This window comes from Callorhinus ursinus, unplaced genomic scaffold (assembly GCF_003265705.2).
Source record: "Callorhinus ursinus isolate GAN/ISIS: 27379988/994484 unplaced genomic scaffold, GSC_fseal_2.0 scaffold7, whole genome shotgun sequence".
NCBI lineage: Eukaryota > Metazoa > Chordata > Mammalia > Carnivora > Otariidae > Callorhinus > Callorhinus ursinus.
In genome coordinates this window covers 5490556-5510465 of record NW_027397069.1, presented here as the reverse complement: position 1 = coordinate 5510465, position 19910 = coordinate 5490556, and the positions used below count along the sequence as shown (strand labels likewise).

The 19910-nt window shown below is 37.3% G+C and overlaps 1 protein-coding gene across 3 annotated transcripts in view; it reads right to left on the bottom strand.

The window, feature by feature from the left end:
• The window catches only part of NALCN (sodium leak channel, non-selective), a 308717-nt gene that overhangs the window by 199664 nt on the left and 89143 nt on the right, over positions 1-19910 (bottom strand). For all 3 annotated transcript variants that reach the window (XM_025874689.2, XM_025874690.2, XM_073894331.1), the window contains exons 8-9: positions 1435-1577; positions 1199-1303 (exon numbers count right to left, since the gene is read on the bottom strand). In XM_025874689.2, the coding sequence (XP_025730474.2) occupies positions 1199-1303; positions 1435-1577 (248 nt within the window). The remainder of the gene's footprint in view (positions 1-1198; positions 1304-1434; positions 1578-19910) is intronic.

Here is a 19910-nt window from a genome sequence, read left to right as displayed (position 1 = left end):
TTATTTCTCATAGTTCACTGGAGGAGATGACAGAAGAAATAAAAACTTGGTGTTCTGTTTTTTTTTTTTACATGTCATCTGTGATATAACTTCATAACTTTAAAAAAATCTTTCATGAAAGTTTGAATGGTTGCTTGCCAGAACTGAATAATATTAATACTATTTCACCTATAATGAGTTGGCCAGATGATTCAAACTTTCACAACACCATAAAGATGCTGCATAGGGCTTTTTCAGATATTAGCACATTTAATAGCATTTTTAACATATAGTTAATAAAAGTTCAATTTGAAGATTTTCAGAGTAAGATTTTTACTTTGGCTCTTTCACAAATACCTTTGTCCCCAGACCACTATTTACAAAGTCCTATTAAACTATTTACAAAGTTATATTAAATTTCTCTTAAAAATGAACATTAAAATAATAGTCACAAGCATTAAAATCATTTCATTCTTGATTCAGGAATTTTTTCTCTCTCTCTTTTATAAAGATTCAAATTAGACTAAGATATATAAACCTTCCCCGCCTCTTTGTAAACACAAAAAACAGAACCCCCCAAAAACCCACACACAAAACCAAACCAAAATTAAAAACAAAAACATTGGATCTGGATTGCCCTTCAATGTAATAACTGCCCTGATACTTATAATTAAATTCTAGGGCACTCCCAATTTCTTGGGAGCATAGGGGCACCCTTCTGAATATATAGTGATTCCTCAAAAATCACAGGTATGCATTATGGAGTCTTCTTCATAATTTACCATACTGTGATTGGCTCGTTCTGAATGAAATACACTTTACATTCCCCAAATAATTCTACCCCTATACATAAAGGCCATTATATTGGTTTTCAATTACATGAATAAATATTTACAAAAATGGGAAATTCTACAGTTTCCATTTTGATCTGTAAGCCTTCTGAAGACTTATAATGGCCAAATCAAATCAAAAGTACCTAGTAAATGTGGTGACAATCTTGGCTTTATATCGAATCCATCCTATCACCCAGAAAAGCTGATCTGGTTGGTCTGGGCTTGGGTCCTTGCACCAGCATTTTTGAATAGCTCCATCCATGGGTGTGACTGTAGAAGGCCTTCATCAGAGGGCTTTCCCAAGTTCCATCAAGGCCCACTGAGGGTGGGGCCGGATATGTCCGTGTTCTAGTGGGAAAGGACATCACCACCCCCCCATATGGTACCTGTGTGGTGGCCGTTGACGTAGTACTGCTTCTCGATCCCCACATCTGTTGAAACTGTACCCTGATTTCTGCAAATGTTTCGATGATGACAGCGATAAATACATTCTGAAAGAAAATCACAAACCACGTTTACTAAAGACTGGGGATGAGGAAGCGGAGGGCAACAGAAAGCAAACAAGAGATCTGCAGAAACGGCCGGAAAACACAGATTTTATTAGGAAGAGTTTCTGCGGTACCTTCACAAGCCAGGCCAGGAAGAAGATGAGCGTGATGAAGTAGAAGTAGGACCTCCAGCGGGGGAAGCTGTCAATTGCTCTGTACATGAGGAACACCCAGCCTTCCTGGGACGCAGCCTCGTACACCGTGAATATGCTGGTTCCTGTCAGGACACGAGAGAACAGACTGAGTTACCACGGGCTTGGGAAATGGGGAAACACAGTTCAGAAAAACAATCAATATTTATCCATGCTCATTTTCTCAACGACAAAAACTCTTTTAAAGAGACTGAAATCACACGCAACATTTGATTGCGCTGATTCTTAGGATTTTGATAAAGTTGTTTCTGACTTCAAGCCAGGGCAATTTCACAAGCAATAAAATAACTTTATGTTCTATCTTTAGCTGTTAAATGCATCTAAGAGCTTGGAAAGGAAACGAACGTTCAAACCAAGTAAAGCTGTAATAAAAAATAATGTGTACAGTATAAGCTTGCCACACGGGGCTTAACACTTTTGAGTGTGCTGAAAGCGCTTGTTATTGTTTCTGCCAAAATGAAATAAATTTGAGAACTGGGTTTCATTTGAAGTCACTCTCTCAGAGGGACACTAAAGTTCCTAGGGCTCCAAAAATTAATATGATGGAGCCTGTCTTCGGATTCCATGGTGTTGACTGAACACTGAAATGTAAGGCAGTAAATCATCAAATAGCACTTTGTATTGTCTGGGAGAACTATCTCATTGGAAATGCTACTGCTGATGATGGGAAGAAAGAAAAGCAAGATATATGTAGACAGATCTTTGAAATAGTTCAGGGAATCTAAAATGCCATTTGGGGGAAAGACAGTGTTCAATTCTCATAGCATTATGAGGGATGTGTGATTATTTCCCCATTTTATAGATGGGAAAACTGAAGCACATAAAGAGTAAGTAATTTATCTAAGGAGGCACAGATAATAATAGGGGAAGTAGAATTAACCCAGGCATTCTGGAAAGAGGCCCTGCATATCTAACTGTGACGATATCCTGACTCCTGACATCCTTTCTGTGGTTTGTTTTCCCCATCTGTAAAGTGGGTAAATAATATCTCAAAGGGTGGTGAAGACTAAATAATTTCATTTCTGTAAAGCACTGACACATGGTGAGTACTGAATAAATTTTAAGTACTGTTATTGTACAAATTGAAAATAATTGCTTAACGTGATTTTGTGCGAGAACACCTAAGTAAAAAGTAGAGTGCTGAATTAAAGTTGTTTGTAAAACAAATACGATACATGTTGTTTTTCACAAAACTATAAACATTTGCACCCAAGAGATTCCACTGTCATAAACAGGTTATTACAGGACATAAAACTAATTATCCATCCATGTATGTTCTAATCACACAGAAGCTTAAAACGAGAATATGTATACGATTAGATGGCCAAACTAAGAAGGGGGTTCCTAAAGTTGGCTGGTGACCAGCTGTTTCTCTGAGCCTGTGCATGCAGGAAGAATAATTACAGCATCAACGAACCAAAGTGTGTAGAACAGCAGAAAAGCCTAGTGGTAAATGGGGACAAATGGAACAGAAGCAGCTCTGAAAGAAAAGCTGAGAAAGAAGGAAAGCGTATTCTCATTTAGTGAGTGCCTATTATGCTAAGTACTGTACATGAAACATAACTTCATATAATCATATTTGTACAGTGAAAAGTTGTTGCCACGACAACTAGTATTTGTAAATCATATTTGGCATCAAGGCTCTTTTACATATTTAAATGCTAAGGAAATCTCTAATGAGGCAGGTAGGTGGGTGGGTGTGTATAAGAGCAGGTATTATCCATCACATCCTTTTACAGAAAAACAAAGTTAATGAATTTGCCGGGGGTAGAAAGTGATAGAACCAGAAACTGAACCCACACCATCAGGTTCCAAATCTTAAACTCTTTTTTTCTTTAGCATCTTACTTTTATTTTCTCTTGCTCCAGACCAGGACTTTCAAGAGAGTATTTTTTCTCTTACCATCCTTAGTTTGAAGGAAGTCCTTTTATCTTTCCTTAGGAACTATGGTGGCTAAGGATATAGCATACTGAGAACCTCATACAAGAAGATGGCTTTTAAGGAAAAGATTCAGAGAAGAACAGCATGCACAAAAAATAAAACCCCAAAAGAAAACAGAAGTCATTCTTTTCATTAATGATTTATATGTACTAAAAATGTCCAACATTTTGCTTTTGTGGACTGCATATGAAAGACAATTTTCACATAAAACAAATCATTTATGTCCCTTATTTTCTTCTAGTTATTCGAACTAAAACAGAAATGTGGCTACAGAAATCCATTATGAACAACTATTAAAGCTTAATTGTTTTACCAATTGAGCATTTACAGGTAAAACACGAGCACTGTCAATGTAAGGTTAAATTTCAGAGGAACACTGAATCACCCTTCCAATAACTGGCCAGGTCCTTCTTTATTAAATCCACAGGGAATATGCTATTTGGGAGTAAGTAAAAAAATAATATGTTCTAATCTTGAAGAGTTTCCTTCATTTTTCCTATTTTGACTCACAAAAATGGGAAAGAAGTAGAAACCCACCATGTGGCTCAAAGAGCAGGGTTTGTTGATACAAAGAGATGAGACATTTGTGAAAATGTAACCAAAAAACTCCCAGAGCAATGCTGACTACTGAAGGAAGTGCTTCCCCTACCTGTGAGCTACCCTCGATCGAAGGCTGTGAAGAAGCTACTAAGAGTTGCAGGAGCAAACCCAATCGGGTAGGACCTTCCTCGTCACTTTTCTGCTCCTGACTTTGCAAAGTGTATGAAAAGAAAATCCCTTTTGGAAAGATTTCCCAATGGTTTGCCACCATTTAAACTGATAAAAATCGGGGCGCCTGGGTGGCTCAGATGGTTAAGCGTCTGCCTTCGGCTCAGGTCGTGATCCCAGGGTCCTGGGATCGAGCCCCGCATCGGGCTCCCTGCTTGGCGGGGAACCTGCTTCTCCCTCTCCCTCTACTGTTCCCCCTGCTTGTGCTCTCTCGCTCTATCAAATAAATAAAATTTTAAAAAAAAAAAAAATAAAATAAACTGATAAAAATCAAGGTTATGATCATCTTACTTTCTTTGGTAAGTGGACAACGCTGAGGAAGAAAACTAGAGCTGCTCAAACTACTTTGCACACCCTGCTCTTCCCCCCCCCCCCCCCCCCCCCCCATGCTTCTCTCTGGTCCTCTTAGCTGAGTCCTGTGAGGCAGCCCTGCTCACTGCCATCGTCCTCAAGCTACCCTGGGTTCTCAGACCTCCCAGGGAGCCCGGCTCCCACCTGCCACCTCACTTATCTTGTGTCCTGTGTCCTGCTGCTGCATTTATCTCCCTCACTAGCATGAGTTAGCTAACTAACTTGGTGAGCACTCAAAGTTAAAACTATCTGTCACCTCTGTACCTGGCATTGTGAGCACTCAAGAATTGCTGATAAACCAATTATCATGGTATTAAGACATATGAAGGCTTTTTCAAATATCTGCTTTTGTATTAATTCTTCCTCACTGTGAATATTGCACAGATAATTTGGAAGCAAAGGGAATACTTTTACAACTGACTTTATGTTTTGCTGACTTCCCAAAATTCACTTAAAACATATACACATATATAGATTTCAAAGCCCATACTAAATCCTAACCAGAAAGTCTTCCCCTACACTACATCACAAACCAATGATGTAATGTATGGTGATTACCATAACAATAAAAAATGTAAAGAATTATACCACTCACTTTCCAGGGTCTCCAGCATGCAGAGGGCAGACTATGGAGCTTTTCAGCCTCCATAATTGTGCGACCCAATTCCTATAATAAATCTCTTCTTTTTATTATTTTAAAAAAAAGTCTTCCTCTATTGTTTGATCCACCATGGGAAATTTCTAGAAAATATTATATATTATACATACAAAATATTTTTTCTAGATATACCCCAGAATACTTTTAGTCCATTTTAATTATAGAACTAAACTTGCTAGCTGAAAAGACCACATTTTGTTAAATGAATAATGATTCTACAATACCATGTGGGGATAGAATGCATTCTCCTTCTGCAAAACAATGTGGCCTGCTCCAAAAATATCTCTGCGAAGCTACTGGAATTGTACCACATTCTTGGACCCCAAATTCTTAAAGCAAAAATTCAAGTTGTAGAAGAAACAAAATCACAACACTCAGCTCATCAATTCTAATTTCATTCATCCTTCTTGACCTTGTCCATCGGTGGTTTGAATTTAGTGGAGAAGAAGACCCATTAGTCTACATCTAGAAAATAAATACCCTGGAACTTTCCACAGGCTGCATGTACTGAGAAATAGCAGATTTTTTTATAGCTCTGAAAAAGATATATTTCCATTGTTTTGACTATCTTTAGTATTACATTTACTGTTTGGCTATCTTCTGTTCTTTTTCCATAAAAAAGGTGATAAATTGTGTCCTGGGAATATTCCCTATTGTTTCTTCTAGTCCTAGGTTACACATCACCATCGAGTCATTCAACTTTCAAAAACAGGGCCACAAGATTGTAGTGACAACTAATAATAAGCTAGTAACCTGAGGTCCCACCATCAGACTCCTCTTCAAACACAAAATATATGTGGTGCTCTTCTAATAATGGCGATACCCAATCCATTGTGAAAAAAATTGGGCAGTTAGAATTGGTCATGTAACCTTGAGACAGTTGAATAAATAAGTATATCAGGCCCTAGTAGGAACAATAATAACCTTTATCCCCATGCTCAGAATTCCCAATAGAACCACAAAGGTTCCTTTTAGGACCATCCATTCCATCCTCTCTCTCAATATTAGGATCCTTGGAGCAACATTGCTGAACTTTAATCCTTCCAGTGATATGGAACACACATCCTCTTGAGGCAGTCCCATTCCAGGTCAGGCAACCCATCCCATTGGATGTTGGTTCTGGCTCCATCCCTCTGGAATCTGCTCTTAGCTTTGCAAAGCATAGCAAGCTACAGGAGTCTAGAAGTGGTCCCTGTACTTCCAGAGTGAGTCATCCCTCCTTCTACCTAGGTCATCCTGCTATAGATACTTGTCTTCTTATCTGGTCCTTCAACATATTCAGCCTGTTGTACCTTTTATGAAACTGATCTCATTGTCTGTCTTCACTTCCCACCAGGGCACAGATTCTCACTTATGGGGGGCACAATGACAATATTCTCATAACTCAAGAACATCAGTTTCCTTCCAACTTTTTTAAGTTGCTCTTTCTGTTCCCCTGGCTAACTTTGATTGGATCTCACCCTTTTTGGAGATCAGCTGATCAACTTTTCCTCTTCTACCTTCTAGGTTGAGCATCCCCCTCAGTTGGAAGGGAGAATGAAGATATATGTTTCTCTACCACTACACATGAATGTCTGTGATCTAAAAGTGCATTCAATAATCTGCCCTTAAGCAGTATATTTTACTGTGAAAGGATATAATCCCCATCCTAGACTCCAAATGGATGCCTTTTTTAGCAACTACAGTTGCAATGACCAAAAATTCAGTCCCGAAAGGGGATCAGATAAGAGAACACATATAAAGAGCTTGATCTTTGCATGTTTCCATTACTAGAAATACAACTTGTTCAAGATGGGATGGGCGGTGCTTCATTGGCATTTATTTGTTTTGTCATGTCTGCATTTATATAACTTATTCTCCAATGAAATTTTATTTTTAAACTCTGGAACTGCTCCAGGGAGCAATATTTTGATGAAACCACATAACAAATAGGAAAAGAAGAGCTTTGCATAGCTTAAGTGGGAAATTTACTGAAGCCACTCAAAGGTAAGTTGTCCCCTCTGTTTGGATTTACATAGAATTCACTGTTATTTAAATCCTGAAGTGTCATTGGCTTCGGTGACGCTCTAGCCAGCGTTCCTCAGCTTTGGCACTAGGGACATTTGGGACAAAATAATGCTTTGTTGTGGGGGGGCTGTTCTGTGCACTGTAGCATCCTTGACCCCTACTCACCAGATTCCAACAGCACTCCCATCCCCCAAGTTGGGAAAACCAGAAATGCTTGTAGACATTGCCTAGTATCCCCTGGGGGGCAAAACTGCCCCTGGTTGAGAACCACTTTTTTACCTTGACAGTCTTTCTGATTCTGTAGCTCTGCCCTGTGGTGCCTACCTAGCTCAGGGCCTCGCATATGATTTGTCTTTATTAGGTATTTTGAACTGAATTGAAGTTCCTCTCTTGACACAGGGAAAAATGGAACAGTTGTGGGATTTCTCAAAATTTCTCCTCCTTTGGCTTATTATGGACACTTTGGAGGTTAAACAATTTTAGGCCAAAGGAGAGACCTAAAAATGCATTTCTGGACTATATTTACAATAGTCTACATTTGAATTTGACATTTTATTCATCTCTAAAGATTGTTGAAGGCTAAAAGCCTAGATCCTAAGACATCATTTGTTTATAGAAAGTATTTGCCACACAGTGGATAGCTCAATATTACCATTACATTAATATTATGAGTTTTCTGTTGGAAGAAAAATCTTATTTTTTTTTTTGCTTCCTGCAATTTTATAAGATGACTGTGCACACACGCATCCCAAGGGGAATATTTTCATTTGCGAAATGAGATATTATAAGTATATTAATTAAGTTTTAAAAAAAATCACATATTTTGAATGAAATAAGTGGGCACAAAAATTTTCCTCACCAAAAATTATAGTGGCACTTTCTGAATTATTCCAAGACAAACCACAAACACACACATTTTACAAGTTTCGCACCTGAATCAAAAGGAGGCATTCACTACATTCAAGGACAAACACAGAAGAAAACGGACTTATCTGTGGTCCACATTCAGGGATCCGGGCTCTCGGGATCATGAAGCAGAGTGTCAAACAGAAGGCTGCTGAGCGGCGCATGACACGTGTGGGTGTAAGTCTCAACAGTGGAATCTGAGCAGCCATGACCAAATTTCAAACAGCATGGCGGCCTCTCTAATTCAATTACATCTCATAGCTTGGGGTCATATTTGACAACAGAATCTACACTGAAATCCTTTTTGTTTTGGTGAGCTCCTAGTCTTTTTCATCTCTGGCAACTTCCCCGGTTTCTGGTATAAACTCTCTCCCACACATTTTAACCACATATTTAGACTATTTTAGCCAACGGTCAGTTGTGAGATTCACTGTAACTTTTTACAATATGTCTTTCTCCCACCAAACTGCCCCATGTCACCTCATTGTTTACCTCTTCACGTGAATTGCACACTCAGACCCCGAGAGTTGGATCTGTGGTGGTAATACATTTTACCCAACAGTGGTTATTATAAAAGCAAATGCCAAGGAGAGAGTTGTATTCTTAGAGTGGACGTCTGGGTTCAACGTAATAAAGCTCTGTCACTAAGGCTGAACACGTATCCACATACATGAAATGTGGATCAGGTCAGCAGACCAGCATTAGCAAGAAAGGCCCATCCTGAATTACAGAAGTTTATTGAACAATAAACCAGCTAGAATTAAATTACTTGGGATGATGTCACCTTTCTAATGAATAAAACCTTTATGAACAATGTTTTCTATTCCTTGGAATCGTGTTTAATTTTACTAAGATATATATGACGCAAAATAATGAATTCAAGTCTTTTGCCTGATAGTGATGTAACCTTATGATTACAATAATCTACACAGAACTCATAGACATGCTCATCTAATGAGCTATACATATTCAGCCTGAGAACTGCCATGTGGCCATCAAAAGAGCAAAACAAAACAACACTTTTTATTTGCTATTCCAGAACATGGAGCAAACACAAAGGGACTTCTTTTATTCTAAATGTTTTAAAATGTATTTATAAACCTTATGTTTTTGACTTAAACTTTAGCTTAGTTTTTTTTGTTTGTTTGTTTGGTTTGTTTGTTTTGTTTTGTTTCTACTGTTAAGCACTCATTTGGCACCACATTGCCTCACTGGTGAAATCACTTTGTTATCTTAACCTCACTCACAGCACTAAAGTTTTGCAGTAGGATCAAAGGCCCTATAGGAAAAAGCATGTATATGTTTATATACATCTTCTAAGTTACACTTTTTTAATAAGTAATAAAGATTCTTAGTTAAAATGTATTTCTTCAGATGTAGAAAATTTCTAAACTTCCAAGTTCTGAATATAAAATACTTCTAGAAAAGGAGAGGTCAAAGCTTTAACTATAGTATTCACAAATGGAAAAAGAAGTGTTGACAAGGCCGGATGCTGACACTGGCAGGAAAGTTTAGGTATTAAAGTAGAACAGTTCCAAGGACGCTTAGCCCACACGCCAACGAAAACACTCCAAGCCTCTTGTGCTGGGCTATTTCCATGTAGGCTGGGAATGAAAGCAGCAAAGGAGAGGTCATGACAGAGACCTGTTACCCTCTGCCTTTGAGGAGCCTTGACTTCAGATCTAAAGAATTTCTTGGAAATTCACTTTCTGTTAGTTGACTTTAAAAAACTAAGCTTAGCCATAATTAGCTTTTAGTTACCTTCCCTAGCATTCAAACTGTCCACTACTTCTTATCTATTGACATTGGGCCAGCCAGTTAACCATTCTGGGCCTCAGCTCCCCATAGATAGAATACAGCAATGATGGTATGTCCTGGTCACCACTAATGTATTAAATAATGTTATTTAGCTGTCTTTTAATTTTCTCAAAAAGCAAGCAATACGTATCATGCCAAAAATACAGTTTCTTTTAGAGTGTTTGAGCTTTGTCACCCATCTTTGAAAAATTTACTGGAAACTACAATCAAAAGAAATAAAGGCAAAAAGACCAGAATTTCATGTAATTTTTAGGGAATTAATAGTTATGACATTAGAATTTCATAATAATGCAAAATTAGAACCAAGTATTCAGAAAAAAGGACCAAGACTTTCTTGTCTTCATATTTTGAGACACACATAATTCATATCTCTGTATCATCATGCAAAAGCAATGAAAAATGAGAATTAACTCTAAGGTTAAACCTGGTCCATCTGCCTCAGAATAGCCACAATAGTGAGAATTTGTTTTGATTTTAATAGGAAGGCTGACTGACTTAGTAAATTGGCACAGGATCAAAAGATCAACCAAAATTGGAAACAAATAATTGACATTTTTGTTCACAAAGGCATGTTAAAATTGAATCAGGTCTAAGTGGGAAGGAAGAAAAATAGCTGAGTGATATTAACCAAATTTAATTTACAATAAATATGAATAAAAATAACATATGACTTTAAATAAAAATAAAGTTCTTATTTGTGTTATGATAAATATAAAATGTCCATGATTTATAATAAAAAGATTTAAAAATATATATGATACTATAAAACAAAAAACAAGAAGATTTTGGTGAGTTCTACCAAACATTTAAAGAAGAGTTAATACCTATTCTTCTCAAACTATTCCAAAAAATAGAAAAAGGAAAACTTCCAAATTTATTCTATGAGGCCAGCATTACACTGATACCAAAACCAGACAAAGACACTACAAAAAGGCCAATATCTGATGAACCCAGATGTAAAAATCCTCAACAGAATACTAGCACACCAAATTCAACAATGCATTAAAAAAATCATTCATTGTGATCAAGTGGAATTTATTCCTGGGTTGCAAGGGTGGTTCAATATTTGAAAATCAATCAACATCATACATCACAAGAGAAAGGATAAGTACCATATGATGGTTTCAATAGAAGCGGAAAAAGCATTTGACAAAGAACACCATCTATTCACGATAAAAACCCTCAGCAAAGTAGGTTTAGAGGGAACGTACTTCAACATAATAAAGGCCGTATGGGAAAAACCCACAACTAACATCATCCTTAATGGGAAAAAACTGAGAGCTTTCCCCTTAAGGTCAGGAACAAGACAAGGATGTCCACTCTCACCACTTTTATTCAACATGGTACTGTAAGTCCTAACCACAGCAATCAGACAACAAAAAGAAATGAAAGGCATCCAACTTGGTAAGGAAGTAAAACTTTCACTATCTGCAGATGGTGTGATACTATCTATAGAAAACTCAAAACACTCTATCAAAAAACTGCTAGAACTGATAAAGGAATTCAGTAAAGTCAAAGGACAAAATCAATCTACAGAAATCTGTTCCATTTCTATACACCAATAAAGAAGCAGCATAAAGAGAAATTTAAGAAAACAATCTCATTTACAATTACACCAAAAATAATAAGAGACCTAGGAACAAACTTAACAAAAGAGGTGAAAGAGCTGTACTCTGAAAACTATAAAACACTGATGAAAAAAACTGAAAACAACATAAAGAAATGGAAAGACATTCCATGCTCATAAATTGATAGAATAAATATTGTTAAAATGTCTATACTACCCAAAGCAATCTACAAATTCAGTGCCATCCCTATCAAAATACTAACAGCATTTTTCACAGAACTAGAACAAATAATCCTAAAATTTGTATGGAACCACAAAAGACCTGGAATAGCCAAAGCAATCTTGAAAAAGAAAAGCAAAACTGGAGGCATCACAAATCCAGACTTCAAGTTATATTACAAAGCTGTAGTAATCAAAACAGGATGGTACTAACATAAAAACAGACACATAGAGCAATAGAACAGAACAGAAAACCCAGAAATAAACCCATAATTTGTAGGTCAACTAATCTTTGACAAAGCAGGAAAGAATATCCAATGGAAAAAGTCTCTCTAACAAATGGTGTTAGGAAAACCGGAAAGCAACATGCAAAAGAATGAAACTGGGCCACTTTCTTATATCATACACAAAAATAAAACGGATTAGAGACCTAAATGTGAGGTCTGAAACCATAAAAATCCTAGAAGGATAGGCAGTAACTAACTAAAGCATACGTAGGTAGGAACTTCTCTGACATTGGCTGTAGCAACTTTTTGTAGCAACTTTTGAAGGTAGGTTCCCTGAAGTAAGGGAAACAAAAGCAAAAATAAACTATTAGGACCACATCAAAATAAAAAGCTTCTGCACAGCAAAGGAAGAAATCAACAAAACTAAAAAGCAACCTATGGAATGGGAGAAGACATTTGCAAATGACATCTGATAAAGGGTTAGTATCCAAAATATATAAAGAACTTATAAAACTCAACACCCACAAAACAAATGGGCAGAAGACATGAACAGACATTTCTCCAAAGAAGACATATAGATGGTCAACAGACATATGAAAAGATGCTCATCATCACTTATCAGGAAATGCAAATCAAAACTACAGTTTAGATATCACCTCACACCTGTTAGAATGGCTAAACTCAACAACACAAGAAACAACAGGTGTTGGCGAGTATGTAGAAAAAAAGGAATACTTGTGCACTCTTAGTGGAAATGCAAACTGGTGCAGCCACTGTGGAAAACAGCATGGAGGTTCCTCAAAACAGAACAACCTATGGTCCATCAATTGCACTACTAGGTATTTAACCAAAGAATACAAAAACGCTGATGGAAAGGGATATACATACCCCTTTCTTACAGAAGCATTATTTACAATAGCCAAGGTAGGGAAGCAACTCAAGTGTCTGGATGACTGGATAAAGGAGTGGTATACATATACAATGGAATATTACTCAGCCACGAAAAAGAATTAAATCCTGCCATTTGCAATGACATGGATGGAGCTAGAAACTATAATGCTAAGTGAAATTAGTCAGATAAAGACAAATACCATATAATTTCACTAATATGTGGAATTTAAGAAATAAAACAAATGAACAAGGGCTAGAGAGAGAGACAAGCCAAGAAAGAAGACTCTTAATTATAGAGAACACACTGATGGTTACCAGAGGGGAGGAAGGTGGGGGGATGGGTGAAATAGGTGATGGGGAATAAGGAGTGCACTTGTCTTGATGAGCACCAGGTGATGTATGGAATTGTTGAATCACTGTACTGTATACCTGAAACTAATATAACACTGCATGTTAACTATACTGGAATTAAAGTTTAAAAAACCAAGAAGATGTTCTAATATAATTCATACTAATATTATAGTTGGATAGTTACAACTTAATAGGATATATTAACTAATTATTAAAAAATTAAAACTAGACATTGGGAATTTTTTGCCAAATATCTTCACATTGATGCATGTGCACAAAAATATTCATAAAATTTTTCTTGTATTTGTTGTCTACTTTCTTCCATAAACTCTTCAGACTAAAATGCTTAAAAATGGGAGTTTTTCGACTGGGTTAGGTTTAGTATTTGGATGTGTCACAGATTCAATTTTAGATTTATTAAGATTATACTAAGATTGAGAAACATTTTGCGTGCATTAAAAGTTGTGTTACTAAGGAAGCAAGATGCTACATATTCCTACTTGTCCAGCATTTCCAATGTAAACCAGAACTCTATGTAGGTGAGATAAGGATGTGAAGAAATAGTAATAAATTAACTATAAAAATTTTAATAGACTTCATTTATTTACAGCACTTTTAGGCTTACTGAAAAATTGAGCAGAGAGCAGAGAGAATTCCTATTTATCCCCTCTTACTGCACACTATCCCTATTATAAACATCTTGCATCAGTGGGGTATATTTGCTACAATTGATGAACCAATGTTATTATTAAGTCAAATCCATAGTCCATTAGGTTTAATTCTTTGTATTTTATAGTTAGAAGGGTCTCAAAAAATATATAATATTATGTATCCACCATTACGGAATCATAGAGGTTAGTTTCACCATTCTGAGAATCCATTATGCCCCACCTATTTGGCCCTCACCCCCTCCTGTGAGCCCCTGGTAACCATTGATCTCTTCACTATCTCTACAGTTTTGCCTTTTCCAAAATGCCATATAGTTGGAATCATACGGTATATACATAGCCTTTCAGAGTGGCTTTTTTCACTTAGAAATACGCGTTTCCTCTGTGTCTCTTGGTGGCTTGACAACTCATTTATTTTTATTGCTGAATAATATTCCATTGTATGGATGGATGTGCCACAGTTTATCTCAAGCTGTGTTCTATGGAGGGGAATCTTGATTGCTTCCAGTTTTTATCAATTATGAATACTATAACTTTATATTAAATCTTGAATTCAAGTAGTATCAGTCCCCTGACTTTGTCATTCTTCAGTGTTGTGTTGACTATTCTGGGTTTTTTGCCTTTCCATATAAACTTCAGAAACAGTTTGTTGACATACACAACACAATATGCCAGGATTTTGATTGGGATTGTGTTCAATCTATATCTCAAATTAGGAAGAACTAATATCTTTAACGCTCTGCTGATAAGTGCATACATGTTAAAGACTGTTTTCTTGGCGACTGATCCCTATGTAGTAACATAATAATGTAATGCCTCTCTTTCTCCCTGATAATTTTTCTTGTTCTGAAATCAGTTTTGTCTGAAATTGATATAGTTACTTTTGTTTTCATTTCACTAGTGTTATCATGGTATATCTTTCCCCATCTCTTTATTTTTAATCTGTGTCTTTATAGTCAAGGTGGATTTCTTGGAGACAGCACATGGTTGGGCATTAATTTTTTTTATTGACTCTCTTAGTTTCTTTTAATTGGTATATTTATACCATTCACATTTAAAGTGCTTATTGATATAGATGGATTAATATGTACCATATTTATAACTGTTTTCTTTTCACTGCACTTGTTTCTTGTCTTCTCTCTCTCTTTTTGCTTTTTCTGGTTTTAACTGAGTATTCTATATGATTCCATTTTTACTCCTTAGTATATTAATTACATTTCTTTAAAAACATTAGCAGTTGCCTTACAGTTTACGATATATATTTACAACAAATTTAAGTCCACTTTCAAATAACACTGTACGACTTCATAGACAGTGTAGGTACCTTATAATAGAGTGTTCCCTCTTCCTTCCTCCTGTCTATTATAACATTGCTGTTATTCACCTCACTTACCCATAAGCCATGACCACCTAATAAATTGTTGCTATTATTATTTTGAATAAACAGCTATCTGTTGGGGCAGTTAAAAATATTTTATTTACTTTCATTTACTCCTTTTCTTCTTCTTTTTTAAATTCTTTATTTAAGTTCAAGTTAGTTAACATATAGTGTATTATTAGTTTCAGGGGTAGAGTTCAGTGATTTGTCAGTTGTATATAACACCCAGTGCTCATTACACCAAGTGCCCTCCTTAAAGCCCATCACCCAATTATCCCTTTCCCCCTACCAACCTCCCCTCCAGCAACCCTCAGTTTGTTTCCTAGAGTTTGGTGTCTCTTATGGTTTGCCTCCCTCTCTATTTTCATTTTATTTTATTTTTCCTTCCCTTCCCCTATGTTCATCTGTTTTGTTTCTTAAGTCTTCTTTATGTAGATCTGAGTTTCTGATCTGTATCATTTTCCTTCTCTAAAGAACTTTTATCATTTCTTGCAAAGCAGTTCTGCTGGCAACAAATTCTCTGATTTTGTTTCACTGAGAAAGTTTTTATATCTCCTCACCTTTGAAAGATAATCTCTCTGGATACAAAATTCTAGGTTGTTCAGTTTTTTTTTTTCTTTCAACACTTTCAATATTTCACTTTACTCTCTTCTTGCTTGCATAGCTTCTGAATCTCTAGAGGTCCAATATAATTCTTATCCTTATTCTTCTATAGGTAAGGTGTTTTTTCCCCCTTTGGCTTCTTTCAAGATTTTATCTTTTTCATTGGTTATCCTCAGTTTGAGTATGATATACTCAGGTGTAGCTATTTTGGTGCTTACCCTGCTTGGTGTTCTCTGAGCTTCCTTGATCTGTGGTTTCGTGTCCAATATTAATTTTAGAAAATTCTCAGCCATTATTACTACAAATATTTTTTTTTAAAGATTTTATTTTATTTATTTGAGAGAGAGAGAGAGAGTGAGAGAGCGAGCCCAAGAGGGGGTAGGGTCAGAGAGAGAGGCAGACTCCCTGCTGAGCAGGGAGCCTGATGTGGGACTCGATCCCGGGACTCCGGGATCATGACCTGAGCCGAAGGCAGTGGCTTAACCAACTGAGCCACCCAGGCGCCCACTTCAAATATTTCTTCTGGTCCTTTTTCTCTTTCATCTCCTGGCATTTCCATTACATGTATGTGAGACCTTTTGTAATTGTCCCACAGTTCTTTGTCATTCTGTTCCATTGTTTTCATTCTTTTTTCTCTTTGCATTTCACATTGTGAAATCTCTATTGAAATATTTTTTATCTCATTGTTTCTTGACTCAGTGTGTCTAGTCTACTGATAAGCCTATCAGAGGCATTCTTCAATTCTGTTACAGTGTTTTTATCTTTAGCATTTCCTTTTGATTTTTTCTTAGAATCTCCATCTCTCTACTTAATTGCCCATTTGTTCTTGCATGCTGTCCACTTTTTCCATTAGAACACTGAACATATTAATTAAAGTATTTTAAATTCCAAATTATTTGGTAGCTACTAAATCCCTGTCATATTTGAGTCTGGTTCTGATGCTTGCTTTGTCTCTTCAGATTGGGTTTTTATTTCACTTTTATCATGCCTTGTAATTTTTCATTGAAAGTTGGACATTATGTACTAGGTAACAGTGACTTAGATAGGCAGGCCTTTTGTGTGAGGTTTCATGTTAATCTGGCTGAGGGTTAGGCTGTGTTTAAGGTATACTGTATCTGTAGGTGTAAAAGGCTTCAATTTCCTCTATTGTGCTGGTTTCTGTGTCTCTTGCTGTTTTTAGGTTTCCCTAGAAATTCCTCCTAAATAGCATCTGTGTCTTGTAGCTGAGTTGCAATCCAGTTATTTTGGAGCCATTAATAGGATGACAAAGTACTGGGGAAGAAAAATGTTCTATAATCATATAATTAAATCTCAGTTTTCTTAGTCAGACTGAGTCCTAGGCCGTGACCTTCAGAAGAGTTTCTTCACCTATTTTTCTCAGCTTATGTGATACAAGAAAGCCAGAGGGGGCTCCACTCCTCCACCGGCCCTCCCTCTGGGTCAGAGGAGACTCAGAAAGTAGATATCCTCAAGAGCATGGCTTTGTTATGGAGAACAGAAGGCTCTGAGTTTACTTCCGAATGGTCACTGTGCCTCTCTCCCCCTGTGGGAGGCATGAGGGAATTTTTCTCTGATCATCACCGTAAGAACCTGGCAGGGCTCCTGATGGTAAGTCATGAAAATGTGCTCCCCACCCCCAAGACTGGAGGGATTTTGCACTCAAGCTAGTCTATGCTCAGTCTTCACCAATTAGCCACTTAAAGTATAAGTATCTCTGGCTCTAGTGGCTTCTGTTCCTGGGGAGCTATGATTCCCTGTTTTTGCTGTCTCTCCAAATTTCAAGGCAGCTCTTTGCCCTGTGACCCCAATTATCTGTTAGACCTAAGAAGCATTGTTGATTTTCAGAATTATTGATCTTCAGTTTGGTGAGCTTGCTTTCTTGTGAAAACAGGATTGACAAATTCCAAGCTCTTTACATGTTGGAGCAGAAACCAGAAGCTGTCAACTAACTTCTTTTTGATTTAAGATATGGGCCAGAAATAGCATGGATAAATGAGCATATTTGATTAAAATGAGAATTCTAAACTAATGTGTGCAGAGGCATGATTCTCTACTCATATGTAAGCTAGTCTGCTTGGTCACAATTTGGTGCATGTATTAGTACCAGCATAGAAATGAAAAGGCTATGATTGGCACAAAGTAAGGCTAGATTGTGAGAGTGAAGCCTCCCCTGGCTGGCTTAAAGTCACTGTGTCAGAACCTTACTGTGCCACGTGTCATTTCCCCCACTACTGGTTGTTTCTCTTACACCTTAACATCTGCCTGTTCTTCTGCTTGATTTTAACCACAAACTCTAAGGCAACATTAAACACAGACAACATAGTGATAATAAGACAGTGGAGAAAGAGGAAGGAAAAAACAGTCATTCACGGGATATGGTTCAAGTGTCCATTACATAATAGCACAACAAACCTAACCGAAGCCAAAAAAGCTTTGCGCAGCTGTGATCTGGCCTGCTTATGCCTGGAATGAGGTCTCTCTACGCTCTCATTAGGCACACTGGCAAGACTGCTGGACCAGACCAGAGTGCCTATGGCCAGGAATCGCTCCTTTCTAGCAAGTATCTGAGCTCAGGACATTAAAAGAGCAATTACACATTTGCACTGTGGCTGATGGGGTGAACTTTTTACCCCTAGTCAGGAGAACTGCAGAAAAATCATCCCTGTCAACACTACTTAGTATCCAATACCCAGCAAAATACGTCTGGAATATGGAGCAATTATTTAAAGCTTTAATAAATCTTTCAACTCATTATTTAGCAGGTATATATGCTTACTCTTCCATCAGTCATTTATTATTATTATTGTTAGCTGATATAACCCAGCATTATACAATTGACAGAGGGTTTTAATGAACTTCCATTATGGATTAATTCAACAACCCTGGATGTTTATCCAACTCTCTTATCTGACTGACACCGTGACTCTGCCTTCCCATCAATGGTGTTTATTTATGGGCTTGGGAATAAGTTATCTACCTATGTTAGCTGTGTTTTATAATTCTCTTAAACTTGAATAAATTTCCTATTGTCTTCATGGACTAATATCACATTTCCAGCACAAATCAATAAAGTTTAAAGGAGTTTAAGGACTTCTATCAATGACATAGCTACTTTAGTGAAAAGGCCCTTTCATTTGGCCCATTTAACTTTTCTAGCCTTTTAACCTCTGTATTTTGACCTGGAATTCTTGAATATCTCTTACTTTAAAGAGAGACAATAGTCAAAAGACTGATATTCAAGGTTCAATCTTATTTGCATGAAAAATTCACACCCAGCAATCTCTTATTTTTTCTTCCCAAAAGCTTTGATTTTAAGGGATGGATTAATCAATGCCATTTACCTTATTCTATCAGTAGAATCTAGTCTTTTAAAAAGTCTGCCCAAGTTTTAAAGTTTAACATTTACTTTCCCTCCCCCTGTGGACTGCAAGCACCACAAGAGTAGTGACTTTGTCTTGCTCACAATCACATTCCTAGAGCTCAGTGCCTGGCACATAACATAAAGATAAACATGAAAGTAACAAAGCAGAGAGTAGGTTAGGTCAGGAAGAGGAGCTGGTGGAAACAAAGAGGAGACAGGCATCAGAGGGAAGGGTGTGCTGGACGCTGCGAAAATAGCAATTACAGAGGTCAGCAGACTTTGAGAGCTGGCCAGGCTGCTCATTTGCCATCTTGGAGGGGATCCAGACGTGTACCATTCGCATTAATTTCTAGGAAGAGACAGTGCCTGGGGCCAACTGGTGACCCACACCAGCCACCAGGGCTCCCAATACTAGGACAGAAAGCTGAAAGATGCTCTATGGCCCTCACCTGAGCAGAGTGGCTGCCCATTCCCAACTCTCCCTCCCCCAACTAAGCATCACTCTAGCTTAGTGGTTCTACTTCTCCCCAGCAAGATCTTCATTCTATTGCCTCATTTGACCCTTTTTCCCTGTAAGGGTCTTCTGTGAGGTGCATAGATCCATTGTCCTTCTCTCCATGTTGGTAAATCCTTGAGGTCCGGTAGTGTTGGTGCTCACAGATCTGCATCCCCCCAGCTTGGATT